This window comes from Salarias fasciatus, chromosome 1 (genome assembly GCF_902148845.1).
Source record: "Salarias fasciatus chromosome 1, fSalaFa1.1, whole genome shotgun sequence".
NCBI classification, from domain to species: Eukaryota; Metazoa; Chordata; class Actinopteri; order Blenniiformes; family Blenniidae; genus Salarias; species Salarias fasciatus.
Genome location: NC_043745.1, coordinates 20479115 through 20496274, shown reverse-complemented (window position 1 = coordinate 20496274; position 17160 = coordinate 20479115). Strand labels below are relative to the sequence as shown.

Sequence of the window (17160 nt, the reverse complement as noted above, 5' to 3'; positions counted from 1 at the left end):
GTTTTACAGTTCATATACAAACTGTGGCATGGGGCCCTTCGGTGTGGAGTTAGCATGTTCTCCGCGTGTGTGCGCAGGCTCCCTCCAGGTATTTTGCCTTCCTCTCACAGTTCAAAAAAGTTCCTACTAAATATCATTATTTGGTTCAAATTTCAAAGAAGCTCGATATTGAATAATGCCAAAATAACATCGATAAAATCATTATTTGACAGATGTCAAATTGATGTCAAAGGATTTATGTAATGTTGGTTTACGTTTTTGACCAAATTATGATGAAAAATTGATGTCAGTGTTTGATGTCATATTGATGTTAAATTGACATCAGATGCCCACTGGGAATGAGTTTGAATGAACGAATGAACATGCATTTTTTTAGTTTGTTTGTTTGTTTGTAAATGTTCATTTGACAATGCCAGAATGAAAAATGAAAAACAAAAAAAAGTTGGAGCTGGACTCCAACTGGACTGGTTTTTCTGTACAGCAGAGCTCTTATTACAACCACACACAACACCGACTGATCAGTTTGAGGAGCGCTGACGATAAATCCAGTAAAAGCCAGTCTCAGCTTAAAATGAATTAATTACTAACCTGAATAAACTGTGTGTAACCTGAACAACTGTGTCACTGCAGGACAAATCCTACAAAAGACAAAACATACTCTAACCCATACCTGCCACCTGAGAGTGGTTGGCACGCTCCACAATTCAAATAATCACTGGCTTCACTCACCTTCTGCCAAATGAACATGCTGTTACACTGACACACAAACGCCCAAGGCATTGGCCCAGTTTACATGGGAGTGTTTTTCCAATCCAACTGAAAACAATCGTATTAAATGCACATTCAATCCTCATGTATATACAAGGTCCCCAGCTGAAGCGAGTCCTCTCAAATGGAAGACATATCTGTGAAATGCGCACAAGGCCTCTCACAGAATTTTCATTTTCTGAAAATGTTTCTGCAGTCAGTAGTCCTCAGCTTCTAGTAGTGTGTTTCCATCTGCTGGATATCTGCTTGACTCGTGTTCAAACATCTCCATGATACGCTGCCCAAAGAGCGAGTGCTCCCCAGGCCTCCGCCCTGCGGGCTCCACTCTGCCTGACTCTGCTCCACCATGGGCACTGCTCTGCCGGCAGCCTGGTGTTCGTGCTGATTTATACAATGGCAGGCCGGTCTTCGTCCTATAGAGCTCTGCTCTACTGTGCTGCTCTGTTTGTTCTCTCTGGGTTTTTATTAAAAAAACAGTTTCTCAACCACAGTTCTTCCATTTGTGTGTAATTCCACTTCCTGTTTACTGTACACGTCATTACGCCACTACGTACAAGGGAACGCGAGCGCAGAATGAATAATTCGCTCGTACAGTCTGCTCCACTGTCAGCCGCTGTTTATATCAGGCACAAGCGGATTATCGATCAGCATGGACTACCTCTTACAATCAGATACGAAATGTAATCCTCTCTGAGTGAAGCGGATCCACTCAGGTGTTTATATGACACATTTACAATCTGCTTCTCCTGGCGATCTGGTTACGAGGATTTTTTTGGCCCATGTAAATGTGCCTAAAGTAACATTTCGGTTTGCAACCTTTCAAAATCACACCAAGTAAGCAATACCCAACACAAATGTAATTACCGGTAAGTGACAGAAAACATAGCTGTATATAGTATATATATATATGTATTTATATACATATATATTATATATATATATGTATTTATATATATGTATTATATATATATATATATATATATATATATATATATATATATATATATATATATATATATATATATATATATATATATATATATCGTAGTAGCTAAAGACAAGGAAGATCCAACAGTATGCACATGAATCTTAAAAATGTAACGATTTAACAGGAAATATATGATAAATACAATATATACAATATAATAAATACAATTATATAATACAATATATTACAATAATATAATAAGGTATTCAGCCTTCAATTTCGGATCGGTCTTAAAATACCTACATGTTTAATTATAAGATTTTTCCAATTGTTAACAGCAGATAAACCAGTAGTAAACTCTACTTTTAAATCACGTGCATCAAACTGAGTCGTCGCACTCTGTGTTTGATTGTTCCTCCCTGAATCGACTCTTCCGCAGTTGATTCGTCACCCTGAGAACGGGCCTAGCCTCCGACTGCAGTTTAGTGCGAGTTTTCGTGCGATATTGAATCCCGTTTCATCCGATTGGGTCCATATTATAGCGTTAAACAATGGCGGACGACGAACTGGAGGCTATCAGGAGGCAGAGGATGGCGGAGCTGCAGGCAAAGCACGAGGTGAGGACTGAACACGAGCCCTTATAAGGAGATGCTGACTTCACTGTGTGGCTAGCTGGTGTAGCTAACATAAACTCCACACCCCCTCGGATGTACCTGTCTGAGATTCACGGATCATTCATGAAACTGGGGCTCAGCTTTGAATAAGTGAAACAAACCAAATCACAGCTGTGGCTAACATCACTCCGATGCTACCTGTGTGTGTGTGTGTGTGTGTGTGTGTGTGTGTGTGTGTGTGTGTGTGTGTGTGTGTGTGTGTGTGTGTGTGTGTGTGTGTGTGTAGTCAGTGCTTCTATCTGATTAGCTCGATTCAGCAGAACCCAACAAGAAGCTGCAAACAAAGCATAATGTATCAATTGCAATTTTTTTAGTACTCCACTACAGGTTATTATTTACTCTGATAAATCAGACATGTGAGATATCAGAAAGCTCCTGAGCGTGCTACCTTCTTTTATGCTAGCTATAAATAGTTAATAGCACCCAGCTGGATGTGAGTTTTGAAAGTTCTGTTTATTCTTGAGTTGAGAGTATTCAGCTTTGATGTCCCTACAAGGGATTAAAAAAAAAACTTAACTGGGAATAAAACACTTAGAGCAACGCGGTTCATTGAATTTGATCTTTCTTTTATAAACTAAACAGTTTTGTGGCCAGAATATTTAAAACATATCAAGTGAGATCTGGAAAGAAACTCATGTTTTACTGTGTACTTTAAACCAACTGATGAGCCAAATTGTTCAAATTCCTCACAAATTAACTTGCCAGTGATGATGCTGTCTCACATATTCTTTCAGAATGCTAATAGTCAGCAAGGAGAGGAGGCCAAACAAAGGTAAGCTATACAACTTGCTGATGTTAATGTGTTACCAGGCTGGGCTACAGAGCTTGACAGGTTAATAAATATGTTCCTCTTTTATTTGTTCACAGTTGGGAGTAGAACTAATGGGGTCTTGTCATCTTTTTATTTACAGAGAAGATGAAATGAGGAACTCTATATTGGCTCAAGTTCTAGATCAGCAGGCCCGTGGCAGGTGTAAGTGTGCTGTAAGATTTATTTTTCATCATCCTGAAATTTCCTTGAGTGAATTAATGTTGTTCTTTTCTTTTTCAGTGAGCAATCTTGCATTGGTGAAGCCAGAAAAGGCAAAGGCAGTTGAAAATTATCTTATTCAAATGGCTCAGTTTGGAAAGTTGGGAGGAAAGGTAAGAAAATAACACAGGGTTGAGAATAACATCACTTTCTTCTTCTTGTCAATAGTGCAATAAATAGCGTCTGTCTTTTGGCAGATTTCGGAGTCGGGCTTGATCGAGATCCTGGAAAAAGTCAGCCAGCAAACAGAGAAAAAAACAACGGTCACAGTAAGTACTTCTGAAATGCCATGTGTGAGATTAATCTGATTTTACGTTCTCATCTGATATTTATAATCCCGTTTGTGTTGCAGTTCAACAGACGGAGGGTGATGGAGTCAGATGATGAGGATGATTATTAACTTGGAATTAGAGCCCTGGGACGAGCCAAGAAACCAAGAGTTTCTTTAATTCACTGGGACTCTTTATGGCATCTTTGACGAGTATTTTCCTCTTAACTCAATCTCGGGATGTCACACTAGCTTGTGTGTCTCTTTGGAAACTACACACCAGGACGAATAGAGTGAACAAGGACATTGGGCTGACTTAACGGCATGTGGTGGGGGAAGAGCGGACCGGGTGTCAAGAAGGGCTTTCTTTTGCAACTTATTTTCAATCAGCTTGTAACAGTTTGTTCAGCCGGTGTTGTACCCTTCTCCTCTAGTTCTCCCCAGTAGTTACTCTTATTTTTTTTTTCACCATGATCAACAACTGTACTACAAACATAGGAAACTATACAAAATCAAAACGTGCTGCTGCTGATGCATCTTTATCTGGACTCAACACAGTGCTTTGTTTTGGTTTCAAGGCTAACCTCCTTTTAGGTTTGATTGTTGCTCCCTGGTGTTTTCTTTGTTGCAGAAATGTATCTTGAAAGTTTACATAAAAATTAAAAAGAAGCCTTAAATTGAAATGTTTGTTTTTCTAGTGAACTGTTTCTAAAATTTTAATTCAATATATGAATGACTAGATTCCTTCTGAAAGGCTCCAACTGGAATTTGAATTCACTTTGTTTTATTAAGTTGAGCAGAAAAGTAGCAACCTTGCATTCATCAGTAGCTCTGTTTGAGCCTTTACCTCTGTTGAGGATGGCTACTTTGAATTTCATTTCAGAAACAAGAGTTAACAGATTGCCAAATGTACCCAACTTCATTTGTTACTGAGAGCATGAAGAATAAAAGTGACTTTTTCATGAAGAGATTGTGCTCTGTTCCATAACGATGACACTTCAAAAAATAAAAAGTAGCAGCAGAACACATTCAAGTTGAAAAAACAAGCAAAACAACAGAATGACCAAATAAAGATACATTGAGAACAGCATCTCAGCTTACAAGAGGAGCAATTATTTTAGGATTTGTTTAGGAATTATGCAAAGCTAATTTTGGGCCTATGCTTAAAGCTTTTCAAAACAAATCTAGATTTTGAAATCAGTCTTCAGTTGATATGTGAATGTAATTTGTTCACCCCAGGTTGGAATGTGCTGATCTAATTCCACCCAGTGGAGGCACATTGTGACCACCTTTGAATCTGGCTTTTGTGTTACAGCTTGGATTCATTTTGCTTTTCATCAGATTAAGTTCTCTAAAATAACTTGCACGGTTTGAATAAAATTGAGTGTATTGCTCACTTGAATCTTATCAAAATCAAAAGTCATTTCTGCTGAGACAGTGGAATTGAAGTTTCATCTCACTTGCCTCATACGGTGTAGACATACCTCATCCAAGAATTAAAAAGAGAATATAAACAAAATAGAATAAATAAGACAAGAAAATAGAGACTATAGCAAAAAGAAAACACTGCATGAAAAACAAGTTAAAATCTAAATTGTGCAATGTCCAATACAGTAGCCCGAGAATAATCTATAACTGGATATGACGTGCATAAGACCTTACTGAGGTCAGATCTGTAGTGGCTGCACTGCAGTAGTAGCAATAACTGCACAGGACAAGGATGGCACAGAACACTGAACTCCACTTTTTTCTCTTTGTTCTCTCCAGCCTGTTTAGTTATTTCCTTTTTAAGTTACTCTCATTTTCCACTTGTTTATCTTTTTAAATGCACACACAGAAATATGATGTTGTGTAGGAGAGTCTGAAAGCTCAGAAGTAACTAAAAAAAAGTCTAAATAATGAAAAACAAACTAAATTTGTGTAAAAATGTAGTCTGTCTCTGCCGCTGACTGACAGCTCGGATTCGCGTGTGGGCGGGACTTCGTCTTTGCCCCATTTTCGCACGACTGTGGTCAGATGATTTCCCATTGGCTGTTCACGCTTTAGTCGAAGAATCTCGCCTCTGATTGGCTGTTGGACGAGACACGTGGTCCGCGACCGCCAATCAGTGGAGGAGGAGGAAGCGCTGCCTGTGCAGAGCAGTGTCGGGTCCTGTGTGTCAGAGGGTCCAGAAGAGCTGGCGTAAAGCTCCAGAAAACACTTTGAGAGAGAAGTGTTTCTGCTGAGAACATGGACAAGCCGCACATGGTTACATGCACCGCTCCGGTGAATATCGCGGTCATTAAATACTGTAAGTATCACCTCGACTCCTGTCAAAGTTAGTTCGCCTTTCAGGCATTTACTACTGTGCACATGGTCACTGTCTAGTTAGATACTAATGCATAAAGGCATGCGATACTGTATGTACACTGTTTCCCAATCAGTCTTATGATATGCTTTATTTTCCAGGGGGGAAGAGAAATGAAGAATTAATTCTACCTATAAACTCATCGTTGAGTGTCACTTTGCATCAAGACCAGGTATTTAAATCAGGTTTTTTTGAGTTGAATTTGTAGCTTTGGTTTTGTTTGATCCAGTGAAAAACTAATGAACGTAAGTAATGCTTTGCAACATGGTGTCAATATATGTGCTCTGTCTGCAAGTTTTATTCATTGCAGCTGTTTTCTAGAGTGTGTACTTAACTTCTTAAGACTTGAACTTACAGAACAGACTCTACTGTTTGACGAGGGCTTTACTAAACCTGTTTGAAAAATGTGATATTCATATTGTAATATATTCTTAATATCTAATGTCAAAAAACTGACCTTGTTCATTAAAGCGTGCAGATTGATGTGCACATTTTGAAGTAAATCTATAATAGACATTATTATTATTTTTCTATTGTTTTTACTGAACAGCTGAAAACAACCACAACAGTTGCAACCAGCAGATCATTTGAGGAGGATCGAATATGGCTCAATGGCAAAGAGGAGGACATCTCCCATCCACGGATCCAGTCCTGCCTGAGAGAGAGTGAGTCCTGTTTGCTGTGTTTTTTCCTATTCAACCAAAGTAAACACATGAAATGTTGAAAAAAGTGGAGGCTTCTAAGTGATCTTTAATTTGTTTTTGTTTTTTTATTATTATTCTTGGTTTAGTTCGGAGGTTAGCAAGGAAGAGGCGTAACGACGGGGACCCTGGTTTGGATTCGGCCACTCTCTCACACAAAGTCCACATTTGCTCAGTTAACAACTTCCCCACTGCTGCCGGACTCGCCTCTTCAGCTGCTGGGTTTGCTTGTCTAGGTGAGGGTGTGTTGGCATGAAGAAACTATGTTTTATTCCATTAACACATGATTGACCCTGGAGTACAACCACTTTTCAGAGTGCAATGGAATTATTGAAGGGATTTTATGCTTTCTGGTTATGGACTTGAGTCACTGGACATTGTCTGCGTTTCATGCTCATTTTTGGACATACTGTATTGCAAATGACTGGTGTTGTTACATTTTATGTTTCTGTTTTGCAGTTTACACTCTGGCACGGGTGTTTGGGGTTGAAGGAGAGCTGTCTGTGATTGCTCGGCAAGGATCTGGCAGTGCATGCCGCAGCATGTACGGAGGGTTTGTCCAGTGGATCATGGGGCTCCAGGATGATGGGAAGGACAGTCTTGCCCAGCAGGTGGAGCCAGAAACCCACTGGCCTGAGCTGAGAATACTTGTGCTAGTGGTAGGTCTGGTTGCAGGTGCATGAGTGAGGCCTAAAGTACCTCCTCAGAGTCAGTGATCTGCCTAATTGTGTTTGTGGAAATTGAAGAACACAAAACCAGAATTCCTTCTGTTCGTTCCTGCAGGCCAGTGCAGCACGGAAGTCAGTTGGCAGCACTTCTGGGATGCAAACCAGCGTGCAGTCAAGCTGTTTACTAAAGGTACTTTAATTACCCCCTAATGTGCATTTTAGTGCATCAGTATTACTGTCAGTAAGATGTAGTGCTCTAATAGTTTGGACTATATTCAAAAGCTGCCAACTGATTTGCCCGAGATTCTTACATCAACTCTCTGTGTCTGCAGCACCGGGCAGACTCTGTCGTCTCGGGGCGGATGGTCGAAATGATTGAAGCTGTAAGAAAAAAGGACTTCCCTGCGTTTGCTGAACTCACCATGAAGGACAGTAACCAGTTCCATGCCACCTGCCTCGACACCTACCCTCCCATCTTCTACCTCAACAGTGTGTCTCAGCAGGTCATCAACTTGGTGCATCGTTACAACCAACATTACGGAGAAACTAGAGTGAGTGACTTACCTTTCTGCTCCCGAAGCTTTCTTAGTTCAGTCTTGTATTTAATACAAGGACAACTGTGCAATGTGTACTTGTGCATAATACTTATTGGATTTATAGATGTGACACCACGATGGCAACAAAGGGAAGTAAATCATGCTTCACAATGAATTATATACAAAATAAAATGAATAAATACAGAAATGACATGCAGTTAACTTCATACAAAAAGCTTTTAAATGTTTTAATATGTTGTCAGTTGGTTCAGATATGCATCAATTTAAGTTAAAAGAAATCTAAAAATATACAAGCGCCCTTTAGATAAGTTGTCTCCTGTGATTTGTACAGTTTCTATATTGTGTGTCATACTTTTGTATCTTTGCTGCTCTTTGTGTATTCTTTCTTGCTTATTTAGAAAATCCATTTTGTTTAACATCTTTCAGTCACAGTATGTACTTTTCCTTGTAGGTGGCCTACTCCTTTGATGCAGGCCCCAACGCCGTGATCTTCACTCTACAGAAGCACGTTTCTGAGTTTGTCCAAGTCGTTCAACATTTTTTCCCCCCAGAGACCAACGGGGAAGAGTGAGTTGCTGCGCTGAAGCATCCGATAACATTGATGTTGACCCAATGATAAATCAGTGCATTAAGATGAGGATGAATTTGCCTTGTTTATTATTTTTGTTGTTGTTGTTTGGTTTCAACCTCTTTGAAATAGGAAACTGAAAGTTTTCTCTGCTCTGCAGCTTCTTCAAGGGTCTTGCAGTCAACCGTGTTTCTCTGTCAGATGAGCTGAAGCAGGGCATCGGTTTGGAGCCCATGCCAAAGGGAATAAACTACATCATTAGCACAAAGGTATGTTCCAAACTGGATCTTTCTTTGAATTTATTTGCATGTTCTCAGATTTTTTTTGGAATATACAGTATGTCGATCAGATTACTTCAGCATAGAATCAGAATATGTTTTGGAATCCAGTGCCTTCTTTTGTCTGGTCATACAGCAGCACAGAGATGTGATAAGTCAGTTAGATTTCCATGAATGTCTACATTTCCTTTTTAGCATGCTTTGATGCAACACTGTCTTGCATCGCCTCAGCTGAACGTTAAAGCTGAAGCCCACACTCTGGCTGTTTGTGGCTTATTTCCTTGTCTGAAAGCTCAAATGGACTCCAGTGGTTATAACAAGATTTTGGGGGTAAAAAAAAATGTGTAAATCTGCAACATGATGTCCCTTTGTTTTGTGTTCCAGGCTGGACCAGGCCCTTGTGTTGTCAAAGATCCCACTCAGCATCTACTAACATCTGACGGACTCCCCAAGAAAACTGTGTGATGTTCTACAGCCTGCATGAGACGAAGCTTCACACGGGACGATGAAGACATTTCACCATATTTCCATTAGAAACCTGTAGAAAGATCTGTAAAAGATCAGAAATGCAGGCTCCTCTGTTACTATTGAGTTCTTCCAAACTTCATAAATCAGTCTAACTTGACCTTTTATTCACAAATCTTTATTGCTTTGTTTAAATTTTGCATATTACTCTGCTTCTAAAGGTGTACATTGTGTAAATAATTAACATGCTGAACTGTGCACACTGTACACAGTTCAGCATATGAATTATTTTGGGGTTGTAAAAATGTGTTTGACTCTCAGGTAATTAATAGATAGTACTGTTGAAATGAGCAGTTCATTAAACCATAAATACAGCTTCCTGCGGCTAATTAAATTTTCTGTAGTATATGTTTGAATAAACACCTGTGTGGATGTGCCGGTGTTTTTCAGAAGGGTGCTGTAATTACCATTCTCAAAGGTTTATGTTTTCCATCATGATAAATACAATTACAGACAGAGCCACTGCTTTAGTTTAATATTTAATATTTGTAAGAATAAAAATCTATTTTAGTGAAAATGTCTTCTCATCTTTCTTTCATTTCATCATCATCCATTTTGCTGCTTTTTTGGGGCTACAGGAAGTCATGTTTTCTGCCAACCTATAAACCCAAAGAGACTGGCAGTTTTCTGTCTTTTTTTACTTTTAATACTCCTCAAACCTTTATCAATAACAAGTTTCTATTTAAAAAATTCGGTCTAATAAGTCTTCCTAAGGCTTTCTGAATGCGTTCACGCCCTATCGGCATAAATGACTCAAGTGGAAAAGTGTCTTTCTGAAAGACGATTGTGAAACAAGTGTGTGTTTTTTCATTTGTGCGGCAGTAAAATCAAACTTAATGACTGCTGACAGGCGAGCAGCTATAATAACAGACTCAGTGACACGTTCTACACGCACCTGTTGAGTGGGATATTCCACCTGTCCCGTAAATGGCTGGCCACGCCCCCTCCCTCTGCACACCTGCATTTTTCCTGGGTGACGTTTCGCGTGGGGATTGGCTAAGGGAAGCCCCGCCCCCTGTGGCCGCCCACTCGCACCTCAGAGCTCATAAAAACGCTTCCTTCCTTGTAGAAGTCGTAGAACTTTTTGAGTTTTCTCGGGAGTTTCATCCGGCTGCAGAAGGTTTCTGTTTTACCAGGATGGGTAAGATCGAGTGGGCGATGTGGGCCAACGAGCAGGCGCTGGCTGCCGGCCTCAGTAAGTACAAACAAATTCAGTTATTTGTTTTGATTCTTTGAAATTCTTGAGAATCTTCTCTAACTTCTTACATTGAGATAAATTTGATGTTTCGCTTCCTCGTTCGTAAACACACCCTGGTGAATTCCCTGCACTGTTTTGAAGTTGTACATGTTATTTTTGGTGGCGTTACCTTCTTCCTTCTTTCAGTTCTCCTCACTGGAGGGATCGTGGGTGTGAGTGGACAGTTCAGAGGCTGGCAGTTTGCTGCTTATGCAATGTATCCTTCACATTTAATTTGGCAATGTAAATAAAGTTAATGTGCTTCTTTTGAAAACGTTTCTTGATGTAATCCAGGACTCTAAGTTCCTTCTTTGAAAATTCATAAGTCACAAAGATAAATGAAACTACACATTTAGAGGGAAATGCTCTCTGTAGGCAGAATGTGATATTAAAAATATGAAGTCTTATCTTCTTTCATCTCCTTTCCATGTGATCTCTATTATACTAGTTTATATGTCCATTGTTTCTGTTTTCTGCTAAATTCCTACCTTAGCTTTTTGAAATACTTTAAGTGAACTTGCTGCAAACTAATTTTTCTTTGCACCTGTTGTTTTGATTCAGACATTTCATTTTGATAATCTCTGCATGCCTTGAAATATAAATCTACATGCAAAGCACAATATTGTAATGGAAACAGAAGATCCTTGACTAATAATCAGTGCGGCTGGGGCGTTTGTGTGTCTACTTGAGTATCCCAGAAGCAAGAGGGCCAAGGGGACCAGTGTAGAGAGACCGTAAGTGATGTAATATTATTGCCCCATATTGGTTCCACTTCAGTGTCAAGCACAGGTCTCACCTCTGTTTCTTGTTTCCTTTTAGTGGCCAGTATTGCTTCACAGTTTGCGTTAAAGCTTTTGGACCACTGACAAGGAACTACTATGTCCGGGCATTTCTACATGCAGCGTGAGTTCATTGTTTCTGTTGCTTTCCTTGACTAGACAACATTCTTCCTATTCATCAGTTCAACAAAAGACTTTCAGCTTCTCATTATGATGTTTCCTCATTTTGTTTTTTTTCCTTCTAATCCTCAGAATCTGTGTACCTGGCGGTTTTATGCTGGCCACTGTCCTTGGTTGTGTCTGTCTTGGCATTGCCAGCCTTATCTACTTTGGAGTGAGTTTTTTTTCTTTTTTTTTCTTCTTCTTCTTCTTCTTCTTCTTCTTCCCAGTGGAGGAAGTTGAGTGTTATCAGCCCTGATAAAGGTGTGAGCAGATGCAGGAAGGGCCCATATAATGGAATTGAGGAAATGGTAACAAGGAAGAGGTTGTGCCCTTCTGTGTTCATGGTTGCAAAATCCGACCAGTTAGGCCTGTGTTTGAACCTTTTAGCATATGTGATCCGAGAGAGAGAGAGTGTGTGTGTGTGTGTGTGTGTGTGTGTGTGTTCCAAAAACTGTGAATATACAAAACAAAGACTTTGGAATGTCAGCTTTATGAAGTATTTATGGATTTGAATCAAACTTACTTCATTGTTCTTGATCTACTTGTTTTCATGCAGGCTGCTGTCCGAGGTGAACACTGGGAGCCAATTCTTCCACGGAAAGATGTCCGAAAACCAGAAGACTCCACCAGAAAACCTCCTCAGAATCCTCCACCAAGACCTCCTCCTGATGTACGTCGGAAGAACGTGAACGATCTGGAGGCAGCGGCGTATGACAACCCCTTCTCTACTACTGCTGATGAATAACCAGTGTAGTCACTCGGCTTTTCTTGTCCTTTCCTTCTCCTCAAAAGTTGTTACAGTGGGATGTTGACAGATTCTGTGATTCTCGATTAAGAAATATTTTCCTGAAGTTTTCTGAAGCCGGTGATAGAGCAACATATCTGGTTTGCACCTTCTTACCTCAGTTTAAAGGAAAAGATATGCAATAATGGAAAAACAGAGGAAGGTGGTTAAAATGAAGTCAAATTAATTTCTTTTAAATAAATAATTACAGCTGCTAGTGGCAACAGAAAACTCTGGGGCCAGTTAGAGGTCTGTTGGTATATGCGATTGTTTGCTGATTGGATGAAGTTGTGTTGTTTCAATCACTGTATGTTTTAATTTCTGCCGCATTCTTTGCTTTGAGATGCGCAGACCTACAACAAACTAAATCGCTGTGTTTGCACTGTTTTATAAACCCCTGAGTAGTTGTATTTCTTGAAGCCAGCTGATCACAATACCGTATGATTATGAACTACTGATTGATAGGAATGCATTACCTGATCATTTTCATGGCCAAATGATATTAGCCATTTGTTTTTCCTTGTCTATAGTTTTTATTTGTTGTAAATAAATGTTTTGCTTCCTTTGAATCACTGGTCTGAAATACATGGATTTGTTTAATTTGACTGCCTTCTTGATAAACTATTTTAAGGAAATTCATTTGCAACTTCCCTTTTGGCAAACACAGAATTTCATTGCATGAGAAATTCCCTTTCCTCATGTCTGGTTTTTTTTTTTTTTTTTTTTGGTGTTGTTTTTGGGGGGGAGGGGACATACAGCCATTCATTGTTCCCTCATAATGAAAAATGCTTGTATAATTTGGACTTGAATGCAGTTCGTTAAACAAGTTCTACATGTTGGTTTTATTAGATTTGTTATCTCATTCATTTTTTTTTTTTTTTTTGGGTCACAGTTGATCTGAGAAGCAGCTGTGTAGAAACTAAAATAAGCACAAGGAAGCTTCCTCATTTGGGTTTCATGGTTGTATGAGCTACCATCCAAGTGTACTTTCAGATTTACAGTTTTTGTCCAGTGGTTTTGCTCATTTCTTGAAACAGAAATTACATTTCCTAAACTCGTAAGATCATCTGGTGAAACAGTCTTACAGTTCAGCTCAACATCATAGTTCACTTGCAAAAACTTGTATCTCTCCCAAAACTGTTCACTCATGAAATTTCTTTTTCATGTTGTAAATGGTCAGTGGCACCAAAATGCAATGCTTCTTCTCAACATGGAAAAAGTACCTAGAATTTTGCTCTACTACGCTGGATCTGCGTGTTCAATGCCCTTCTAGAGTCTGAGTTAAAAGTTGTACTCGGAATATTTGTGTGAACTTTGCCACCAGCCAGAAATGTATCTTTATGGGAATACTCAAAAAACGAAAATCTGGTGCTGCTATTTTTGCTTGTTTTAAGTACTCTGTTAATTCTGGCAACATAAAATCTTGATCAAATGTCATAAACACATCTAGCAAACATTTGAAACGGGTATTGGTGCCTTAGTGTACACGTAGGTGAATTCAGAGTGAGAAGTGTAGCTAATTTCTTGAAAGAAATGCTTCAACTTAAGTGATTTGCACCCAGCACAGTGAAATATGTAGTAAATTTAGCCAAAATCTTATGTGTCATATATTAAAAATATCAAAACCTGTGTAATGTAAGATATAAAATAAAATATACACCATGGCCATAAATGGCTGAAAATTAACCGAATTGTTACCACGCCCTCTTAATTTGGAATAATGGCAAAAATGGAATAAGACAAAAAAAGAAATGCACAAAAGGTCAGAATCATTCACAAGTACGGTCCAAAACATTTATTCAAATACAACAGTGTCTCTGAATATGAAAATATAGATTAATACACATACAAATATAGAAAAAGAAAAACTACATGGTGATGTGGTGTATTCCTCATCAATATCACCTTCATCAAAGCCATCATCCCATACAGCTCTGTCCTCTGCTTCTTTTGAAACATTCTCACATGCTTGGCACCAGCATAAATCTGTACAAGACAGTCTTACAGACATACAACATCTTTCAGTTTCACATTTAGTTGTCTGGCAACTACAGTGGACGACCTGCAAAACACTATCAGGGGCAGGATTTGTAAAACAAAACAAGGTAAACAATGTCTTGACAAACAGAACTTTTGCCTTAACATCATCGGGAATATGGACATAACCCACTCCTGTTGGCTCTTCTGATGCCCCTATAATCCATGAAATTAGATTATATAGTTCTTCTGGCACAACAGATTGAGCATCAGACACATTTGAATTGTCAGCGGTGGGAGGCCAGGGGTATGTCATACTAGGAGAGTCACTGAGAACCCGCTTTAAGATCAAGCCTGCACTGTACAGTGTCCTTGTCACATCAGTAGTATTCTGTCCAGATGTTGTGCTGGCCATGTGTTCACGGTCTCTTTCAGTTGGGCTTTCAGCTTGGCTTACCTCAGTGGACTTGGCAAATGTACCTGACTGTGGAGGTATCTTTTAGTCTATCAGCTGACAGTGTCTCAACAAAAACAAGTTCACTGATGTTTCTCTTGGCAGGGCAGTGGAAAGTGAGCTGCGGCAAGTCACGCGTCAGCTGCCTCTTCAGTAGATCCTGCCTGAAACACAGAAAACATGTTGAAAGATGAATATGTGTGTGCTTGCACGTGTATGTTTACATAAACATACGCGCATACCCTTTTTTTTTTTTTTTGAATAAGTCAATAACAATTAGCCTTGTGGTATTTACTTTTTTTGTTTACAAGAACCCTGAGAAAGACACATGATATTTCGGTTACCTGTATTCTGAAGCATCAAGACCCTCTTGATTCTTCACTATGTCCACGAATGTCTTTTGTAGCTTGTCCATTCGCAGCACTTCCTGGTCAACTATAATCCTTTGACGGATGACAGTCTCACAGAAGAAATTGTAGCTGTCGGTGAAGGGTGTTTCAGTTCTGAATTAAAGCCGCAAGCGGCATTGGTCGGAACCGAGCCTCCTTGCCGGCCCGCGACTGAGACATCCACCCACTAACATGGGAGTTGTTAGCATCTGTCATCCACTGACATGGAGTTGTTAGCATGTCCCATCCACTAACATGTAGCTGTTAGCATCTGTCATCCACTAACATGGAGCTGTTAGCATCTGTCATCCACTAACATGGAGTTGTTAGCATGTCCCATTCACTAACATGGAGCTGTTAGCATCAGTCATCCAGTAACATGGAGTTGTTAGCATGTCCCATCCACTAACATGGAGCTGTTAGCATCAGTCATCCAGTAACATGGAGTTGTTAGCATCAGTCATCCACTGACATGGAGTTGTTAGCTTGTCCCATCCACTAACATGGAGCTGTTAGCATCTGTCATCCACTAACATGGAGTTGTTAGCATGTCCCATCCACTAACATGTAGCTGTTACCATCAGTCATCCACTAACATGGAGCTGTTAGCTTCTCCCATCTGCTTTTGACAGTCACTGAATGAAGGCACAGAGTGTTAGAGTTTGATTGACAGCTGCTGTCAGCTGTGTAACTGCACTGTATGCCCATATATGGTCATGTAAGTTAGAGTGGGAGAGAGGAGAAAATAAAAGCTTCTGTTTGGGAAACAACTGCTCCTTGTTCCATTCCTGTTTGGCAAAACTGAACAAAAAATATCACATTTGATAGGAAAATTAGTTGTCTTTCAGTTGGTGAGGCTTTCAGAGCAGTCAGACTTTTAGTTTGGACTGTAGAGGCCTCAGTTTGTGAGAAGCGCGAGGTTTTTCCCCATCCGGCTCAATTATAACTGAGAGCAAAAAAAATGCAGAGCGCACACTTTTTCATACCTGTGAAAACGTACATATATAATGAAATTTTCCCTACTTATGTTACATCATCTTGTTAGGGAGAACCTGGTGAGGCTTTACGTGTGCTCGGTTTGTTGATAGGAGTCACAGTTTAGCCACACTCGACACTTGTTCGAGGTGCTGAAAAAAGGCAAATTTTTCAAATTTTTTCCCATTATAACGGATGAGGGCAGGAGCAAGGCAGGATTTCAGACTTCCAACTTTGAACGCTATTAAAATCCACACCGTGAGACTTTTGACAAAGTTGTTCACAACTTTTGTAGAGAAATTTCTCCTCTATCATGTCGTGTGACTCTTATGTCTGTACAATTAACGGTCTCGGAGGAGATAATTTTTTTGTGAGGAGTGATTTTGGGCAAAATTTTACTTTGAAAGGGAAATTGCAGACTTCCTGTTGGATTTAGGTCAGGGATGTCAGCGCGTGAATTCTAGATCTTGATGAGATGAACGCGTGAGTGTTGATTTGATCTCTTTACGACATTCCTACGGGCCGTGGCAACAATTTTACTGTTTCTAGGTGGTACTAAAGAGCAGATGGGGTTAATTTTTCCATTTTATAAAAATTTTTCGCTGGGCAGGACGTGCGTGCCAAATTTGGTGAGTTTTCGTGCATTTTCAGGGGGTCAAATTTGGGGTCAAATCGGAGGGACGTAAAATAACGAAGAAACAAACGAACGAATAACAACAGAGTCCCTAAAAATACACGCACACACACACAAACCATGTGTAAACTGTTGCAAACATGTCATATTTACATAATCATCCAATCCAAATTATCTAAGCTTGTCTATTCCGCCAATTTTTTATGAATACAATTATCAAATAGGTTTTTGGTACTACTGTTAAACAAACTAAAGCTTATGTTGTTTATCAATGCTTCATTTTGAAATGTACAATGTGTTATAAAATGTTAATGCATTTTAATAACTCACGCTTCATCTGGGGCTGCAGTACTTGTTTCCGTGGGCCTTGACAAAAACTTTGTGTACTGTGCGTAACAGGTCCTGTGGTACCACACCTCCAGGGACACACAGTCTTTTTCTTTAATGTGCAAAAGCA

At 39.5% G+C, this 17160-nt stretch overlaps 3 protein-coding genes across 3 annotated transcripts; all 3 read left to right on the top strand.

Moving 5' to 3' along the window:
- The first annotated feature begins 2094 nt into the window (after positions 1-2094).
- pdcd5 (programmed cell death 5) lies at positions 2095-4674 on the top strand. The gene is made up of 6 exons (XM_030090535.1): positions 2095-2313; positions 3105-3142; positions 3282-3343; positions 3422-3513; positions 3598-3669; positions 3753-4674. Exons 1-6 carry the CDS (start codon positions 2248-2250, stop codon positions 3798-3800), a joined length of 378 nt encoding a protein of 125 aa, XP_029946395.1. The 5' UTR covers positions 2095-2247; the 3' UTR covers positions 3801-4674.
- A 1151-nt stretch (positions 4675-5825) lies between these two features.
- mvda (mevalonate (diphospho) decarboxylase a) lies at positions 5826-9779 on the top strand. Its single transcript, XM_030091450.1, has 10 exons — positions 5826-5958; positions 6117-6187; positions 6566-6680; positions 6806-6952; positions 7176-7375; positions 7500-7574; positions 7717-7935; positions 8393-8508; positions 8670-8778; positions 9172-9779. The coding sequence occupies exons 1-10, from the start codon at positions 5898-5900 to the stop codon at positions 9250-9252; spliced, it is 1194 nt and encodes a 397-aa protein (XP_029947310.1). The 5' UTR covers positions 5826-5897; the 3' UTR covers positions 9253-9779.
- Positions 9780-10318: 539 nt separating this feature from the next.
- cyba (cytochrome b-245, alpha polypeptide) lies at positions 10319-12879 on the top strand. Its single transcript, XM_030098551.1, has 6 exons — positions 10319-10507; positions 10697-10766; positions 11209-11283; positions 11369-11452; positions 11581-11662; positions 12047-12879. The coding sequence occupies exons 1-6, from the start codon at positions 10450-10452 to the stop codon at positions 12233-12235; spliced, it is 558 nt and encodes a 185-aa protein (XP_029954411.1). The 5' UTR covers positions 10319-10449; the 3' UTR covers positions 12236-12879.
- The last annotated feature ends 4281 nt before the right edge of the window (positions 12880-17160 follow it).

Bases quoted from the DNA above. Each gene is read 5' to 3' on its own strand.
- mvda (XM_030091450.1), top strand. From the start codon at position 5,898: ATGGACAAGCCGCACATGGTTACATGCACCGCTCCGGTGAATATCGCG. The intron at 6,188-6,565 runs GTATTTAAATCA...TTTACTGAACAG, and splicing joins TCACTTTGCATCAAGACCAG to CTGAAAACAACCACAACAGT. The intron at 7,575-7,716 runs GTACTTTAATTA...CTGTGTCTGCAG, and splicing joins AGTCAAGCTGTTTACTAAAG to CACCGGGCAGACTCTGTCGT.
- cyba (XM_030098551.1), top strand. From the start codon at position 10,450: ATGGGTAAGATCGAGTGGGCGATGTGGGCCAACGAGCAGGCGCTGGCT. The intron at 11,284-11,368 runs GTAAGTGATGTA...GTTTCCTTTTAG, and splicing joins GGGACCAGTGTAGAGAGACC to TGGCCAGTATTGCTTCACAG. The intron at 11,453-11,580 runs GTGAGTTCATTG...TCTAATCCTCAG, and splicing joins CGGGCATTTCTACATGCAGC to AATCTGTGTACCTGGCGGTT.
- pdcd5 (XM_030090535.1), top strand. From the start codon at position 2,248: ATGGCGGACGACGAACTGGAGGCTATCAGGAGGCAGAGGATGGCGGAG. The intron at 2,314-3,104 runs GTGAGGACTGAA...ATATTCTTTCAG, and splicing joins AGCTGCAGGCAAAGCACGAG to AATGCTAATAGTCAGCAAGG. The intron at 3,143-3,281 runs GTAAGCTATACA...TTTTATTTACAG, and splicing joins GGAGAGGAGGCCAAACAAAG to AGAAGATGAAATGAGGAACT.